At 39.2% G+C, this 6590-nt stretch overlaps 1 protein-coding gene across 2 annotated transcripts; it reads left to right on the forward strand.

Moving 5' to 3' along the window:
- Positions 1-1345: 1345 nt before the first annotated feature.
- LOC147113865 (DNA damage-inducible transcript 4-like protein) lies at positions 1346-4210 on the forward strand. 2 transcript variants are annotated; one of them, XR_015079294.1, is made up of 3 exons: positions 1600-1691; positions 2044-2084; positions 2871-2959. XR_015079294.1 is itself a non-coding variant. In XM_085995245.1 (2 exons), the coding sequence occupies exons 1-2, from the start codon at positions 1472-1474 to the stop codon at positions 3356-3358; spliced, it is 708 nt and encodes a 235-aa protein (XP_085851371.1). In that variant the 5' UTR covers positions 1346-1471; the 3' UTR covers positions 3359-4210. The 2 variants fall into 2 exon arrangements, 1 of the variants encoding a protein (XP_085851371.1); XM_085995245.1 differs by lacking the exon at positions 2044-2084 and having other exon boundaries at positions 1346-1691; positions 2871-4210.
- Positions 4211-6590: the final 2380 nt, after the last annotated feature.

The following is a 6590-nucleotide window of genomic DNA, read 5'->3' on the forward strand; positions in this document are numbered from 1 at the left end:
ACCCTTGGTCATAAGTTTAGCAGTGGGGCTGTTTACTGATGAGACTGGGGAGTCTGTAATGAGTGGCTCACTTCCAGATCCCTCAATACCACTCCACCATCTCCAATACTCAAGCCAGGTGTGTGATGGAATACTACCACTTGCCACAACAATCGTCACAAAGTTCGACAAAGCAGTCTGCTTAATTGGCATCCTTGGTCTTAACTGAATATCTACACCCCCACTACCGGCATACTCTCTCTGCAGTGTTTACTATCTACAGGATATAATGCAGCAACTTGCCAAGCTAACTTCAACAGTACTCCATAGCTCCGAGACCTCTATGACCAAGAAGGACAGGAGCAGCAACTTCATAGGAACATCATTCCTTCCAAGTTACACATCACCCTGACTTGGACATCTACCACCATTTATTCATTGTTGCTGGTCAAAATCCTGGAATTCCCTATTTAACATCATCAGGGGAACACCATTAGCACAAGGACAGCAGTGGTTCAAGGAGAAGGCCCACGAGCACCTCAGAGCAAGTAGGGACATAAACTAAATGCAGCTTTGCCAGCATTGTTCACATTCCCAAGAACAAAATAAAAACTAATATCGAAAAATCAAACAGATGGAATTTAAACTTGCCTTATTATTTATACCTGTGTTGTTCAGTACATTCACCAATAGATAGGAATTATATTGTTCAGAAAAGTTACAGTATAGAAAATAAGTCACTGTAAGTGATGGAATAACTGCATTATAACATTAAAGCACCAATCTTACTCCAATAGTTAGCAACAAAACGACCAAAAACAATTAAGTTAAATGAAAAGTTTAAATGTTTCCTCAGAATTAGAGATAATCCGCAATTGTATACCGGACAAATATTAATTAAAAGATCCGAATGATTTCGATTGTATGGGACAGTTCTGTTGACATCTGATATGTTTTTAGTTAAACGATGTTAAAGGCACAATTCATTTTAAAGCTATTTATTTCAGATCTGCTTATTATTCACTAATCAATATCATGCAAATATCAAAAACACATTGGAGAGCGTGGACATAAATAATGTCACTTTGATCCCAATCATATGTACAAAGGAGACTCTGTTCTCATATAAAATGACACTAAAGAGAATATACGCTTAGCTGATTGGTTTAAAGCTTAGGTTCCACCACCTTACTGCGGTCAGGACGAAGAGTTTCAGCGGCTCCTCCTTCGTATCCAGGGCTCATCGTGGCACATAGTGACTACTCTCCCATTGGTTGTACACTGTATCAATTCTGGCCCGAGAGCCAATGAGTGCGAGGGGTCTGGCCACTTCTCTTTTGACATCAGATCATGTGCCTCCTAACAGCTGATGCAATGTTCGAGTACAAAGCGGTGGCCGTAGCCGGTCCGGCTTCGCACTCGGTACTGTCAGCGAGCTGGGGGGGAGGAACCGGCTGTGGGATTTTGGTGGGACACTTATTATTGCGCAGTGATGGTGATGATGTACGTTCAGACTTTCGGGGGCACGAGTCCTTACAGTACAAGGACGAGTCCTACCGGCGATGAGGGGGATAGTGTGGTCCAGTTGATGAAGAAACTCCTTCACCATAGCTTCGCTGGCGAAGCGGTAACAAGTTCAAAGAAAAAACATGGTGAAAGCCCCTTTGAGAGACATTATAGCATAGAAGATGAAAGCCTTATTCCTGGATCAGGTGAGCTGATGGGGTTGCTGTGTCGTTTTGTGCTTGATGGGACTTATTGCAACAAGTCGATACTAAGTGATTAAAGCCTTTGCATCTTCGGTAGAATTCATAAAGAACCCCTGAAACTGTCAGTTATATATGCTTTTTCTAAACCATGCCAAATTAGCAATTGACCTATTCTGATGGATGAACTGTTTTAGTCACTTTCTACAATCCTGAAAACATAATTATGGGACCCTTGCGTGTTTCGTTTAGAGAGCTTTTTTTTCTTTTTGGAAAAACTTACTGTGAAGTAACGTGCTTTTTTTTCTCTTTTTTTCTATAAACATCTTCAATCTGAATTCCGATTCAAATTAATCAGTTACATCACCGCTATTCTAGAATCGAGAACTCAGAATAAAGGTTGTATCGCAATTGCACAATAATAAATGTCAACCGCTTCACATAGAGAAGCGATGAAATATATCATTCTAAATGCTGTAAAAATGAATTGCAATATTAATGTCAACAGTTTCAGTATTCTGGAGATAGCGATTAATGATCCATGCTAGTCATTTTGAGGAGCAACTTTTAAGAGGGAATAAAGACTACTGTGTAGTTGTTAAATGGATGGTCCATAGCAGAATGTAACTAAACTCAAAATTAATTAAATATATGGCGATGCCTTATTGAAATGTATTGTCTTTTTGGGAATATCCATAAATATCCTGCTTAATACTGCAGCGTCACTGTTGACCGATAGGGAACATTTGTGCAGCAATGTAAACTACTTTAAAAAAAAGTCTTCATATCTTGGCAAGAAAAAAATGTAATTGGGAATGTGCCATGTTGGTAATTGTATAATTGTTGCCCTTTTGTATATAGAGATGCCATGAAATAATAATTACCCTTTAAAAATGGCAACAACAAATGAATCTGACTCTTCTCTCCATTAGGATATCATTTGAAGATCATCAAATGTGATCAATATTGGTGGATATTACTTTTATTGAAACTAGTTCCACACCAATCTTTATTGGTTTTGGCTGAGGGTGTGAGATTTAGAATATTGAAATCAATTATTGACTTCCAGTTGAAAAATTGTTAGATAAGTAAGATCCATATTTCTAAATGTATCCCTGTTTCCACACAGATTATCTGAAAATACTAAATTTCAAAGATTTTCATACAAGTTTACTTTCCTTTCAGATACATATTTCCTGAATCAATCTGGCAATGACTTTATTTTTCTGGAGGAATTTTTGGAAGAGAGGACATGCCAGCATCTAGCTAAGCAGATAGAGCACTGCCTGTCCACTTCGAAGAAATCCCAGCTGCACTGCCAGGAGCTCTTGATCCCCCAGTACATGAGCAGGAGAATAGCCCAAGATGTACTTCGAATGGCTGCCAGTGAGCCCTGTGGACTGCGTGGTGCAGTGATCTATGTTAATTTGGAGCACGAGAACACAAGTAAGAAACTGGGCAGAATTGTGTATGACAGCAGTGTCATTCCTACCTTTGAACTGACTCTAGTCTTTAAACAGGATAACAACACCTGGCCCAGTCTGAGGGATTTCTTCTCCATAGGGACCTGCTTCACACATGCATCAAGAAGGGTGCTGAAACTTAGTCCAGGCTTTAGATTGGTCAAAAGAAAATTGTATTCTTCTGTAGGACCAATTGTTGAAGAATGCTGATCGAGTGCCAAACTAGATCTTTGAGTTTCTGTGGTGACGATTCTCTGACTGGCGGTCTATTAAGACTTAATGGGTGCTACCAAGCCTGCAACGGAAGTATTTCTCTAAATATGCTCATGCACAAGTTGCTACAGTTTCTTACAATGAATGTTAATAACTTGAATTTCACTAATTAATTATTTTTGAAGGATTCAGAATATTGTATATACAATGTCTACTTAATGAATCGGATGCTAAAGTGAGCAGTGCAGTAAGCAGAGGGTACTCAATGGAATTTCACACTTATGTATTTTTCACATTTGTGTCCTTATTTACTGATACCACTGCTAGAAGTAGATATTTTTGGTTATGGATGAAAGCATGTGGTGATGGTACAGAGAGTGCAAAGTGCATGGGGGAGAACCCGGGGAAAGGAAATGAAGGGCATGAAACATGTGTAAACTTTTCGTCAGGATGAGGTGATGAAGAAAGTAATAAGTTGAAGCATCAGATACACTACATTACTAAGATGTTTAGCTGCAAGTGGTTACTAGGTTAATATGGAGTTTAAAAGTTCTGTGATTTTTATTTTACTGATGTTCAGTATTGTTACATGTTTGCACATTTTTGCACTGTATTTGATTGCACTGTTCAATTGAACTATTTTGTATGGGCATGCTGGACTTGCTCTAATGTAGTACAGTATATTGCACTTATATGAACAGTGCAAGCTTCCTGTAGTGGATGTAAAGTACTGGCAGCTGCTACCTTCATCTACTGCAGTGCTATGATTGAGTTTTTGTTAAACTGTAAGAGATTGTCCTGTTGTAAACATATTGGCAATGTTGCAAATAAACTTTTTTATAAAATAAACGTTGTCTCAGTGTCTCTAGTTTCACATTATTTAGTGAAAAACTAGTATCATTAGGTTAACCTATTTCAACTAAGAACCTTAAAATGGAATATAAAATCCCCTACCAGTTTTATACATGTTACCACAATATATTCAGAAATTGCAACACTCAGATCTATGACAAAACACTCTTTCCAACCATCCAGACTATACAGGTCCATATATAATAAAGATTGATATCCAACATAGGAGCATTGTAAAATGAATGGAGCAGGTGGTGATTGTGGGGATGTATGTCCAAACACACTGTGTTGAAGTGTGTGCTTCTGACCACTTATTTTGTAATCTGTTGCAGAACAGACATAAATTGCTTTAGAAATAAGTACTGTAAGTGGTTAAATACTCAATCTTAGATTTGTCCAGATTTTTAAAATGCGTTCTTATTAACAGCGTTCCTTTGTGGAAAGGTTTGATTAAGACAAAATGAAACAAGAAAGGGGACTGTCGTCCATCTGAGAGCACACATGGAAGTTACAAAACAGAAACAGGCTATTCAACCCAACCAGTTCCTGCCAGCAATTACCCTCCACATTAGCAAATAGTCCTAACCACATTTACTCACTCTGCTCCTGTATTTCTTTGTCCCCTTTTCTGTCATCCAACTATCTAATCTAGCCTTGAATGTTGACATTCTGTGTCAACTAATTACCCTGGAAGGGAATTCCACAGCCTGCCAACTCCAACAACAACAACAACAACAACAACAACAACTTGTATTTATATAGCGCCTTTAACATAGTAAAATGTCCCAAGGTGCTGCACAGGAGTATTATAAGACAAAAAATTTGACACTGAGCCACATAAGGATAAATTAGGGCAGGTGACCAAAAGCTTGGTCAAAGAGGTAGGTTTTATTTAAGGAGCATCTTAAAGGAGGAAAGAGAGGTAGCAAGGCGAAGAGGTTTAGGCAGGGAATTCCAGAGCTTAAGGCCTAGGCAACAGAAGGCATAGCCACCAATGGTTGAGCGATTATAATCGGATGCTCAAGAGGGCAGAATTAGAAGAGCGCAGATATCTCAGGGTGGAGTTGTGGGGCTGAAGGTGATTACAGAGATAGGGAGGGGTGAGGCCATGGAGCGATTTGAAAACAAGGATGAGAATTTTGAAATCGAGGTGCTGCTTAATCGGGAGCCAATGTAGGTCAGCGAGCACGGGGATGGGCGAACGGGGCTTGGTGCGAGTTAGGACAGGGGTAGCCGAGTTTTGGATGACCTTAAGTTTACGTAGGGTAGAAGGTGGGAGGCAAGCCAGGAGTATGTTGGAATAGTCAACAACTCAGTGTAAAGAAGTTTCTCTTGCCCTCCATTCTAAATCTCTAGCATTTAATTTTGCATCTCTTGTGGAGCGCTCAACTACTGGAACCAGACTGCTTCTCTGTACCCTATGCTTTTCATAATTTTAAACACTTCTATCATATCACCCTGTAATCTGTATTGTTTTAATGAAAAAAGTGATGGGATGTAAATATTGAAGTAAACCTCTTCAACCAATGTGCCTTCCTTGATATAATTGCAATGTTTGTATCACAAAAAAGGACAATGTAAGTAGGAATTCTTACACAAAAAATCAGAATAGGTGGCATGGGGAGGGATGGAAAAGAATAGACAAGAATGGTATAGAATAGAATAGTATAGAAAAGTGGAATGGAACAGAGTGAGAGGGAATTGAGTACAGGAAACTCTCGATTTACCGGCACCTAAATAACCGTAAATCTCGGTTAACTGGCAAAATTCAGGAGTAGGTTCAGGTAAGTTTTACTTCATATTACTTGCCTTCCTCGATCTGTTGCTGTGCAATCGGGTGTGGCTGCAGCTGTTGCTAAGCTACAGAGATGCTTGGAACTTGTGGACATTGTTCTGCACCTGTTGCTAAGCAACAGGGTTTGTTGCTTTATACGGAGCTCTCAGCTCTCCGTATCTTTTACTATAGCTCTCGGTTATCCGGAATTTTTGATGAACCGGCACCACGTCGGTCCAGTCGGTGCCGGATAAAAAAGAGTTTCCTGTAAAATGGAATTGTGTGGAATGAAGATAAATGAACTGGAATTGTGTGTAATGGAATGGAATGAAATAAATAGAACAGCCTGCAGAGAAATAGAATGCAATGGAGTAAGACCAGTTTGGCTTACTAACAAAGTTGTGAAAGCATTAGAAAAAGAGAAAACATACAAAAAAAATTAAATAACAGGATAGGGAGATCAATAGAGATAGGCTGAAGAATGCCAAGAAACTCATGAGGGCTGCAAAAAGCGATCAGAAGGAAAACCTAGCTGGAAACAAAGCAGAATAGTAAAGCATTCTTCAAATATGTCAGGAGTAAACAAAAGGTGTAAAGAGGGGT

Source organism: Somniosus microcephalus, chromosome 8, assembly GCF_052327205.1.
Source record: "Somniosus microcephalus isolate GS21.2 chromosome 8, FLI_Smic_1.0, whole genome shotgun sequence".
Classification (NCBI taxonomy): Eukaryota; Metazoa; Chordata; class Chondrichthyes; order Squaliformes; family Somniosidae; genus Somniosus; species Somniosus microcephalus.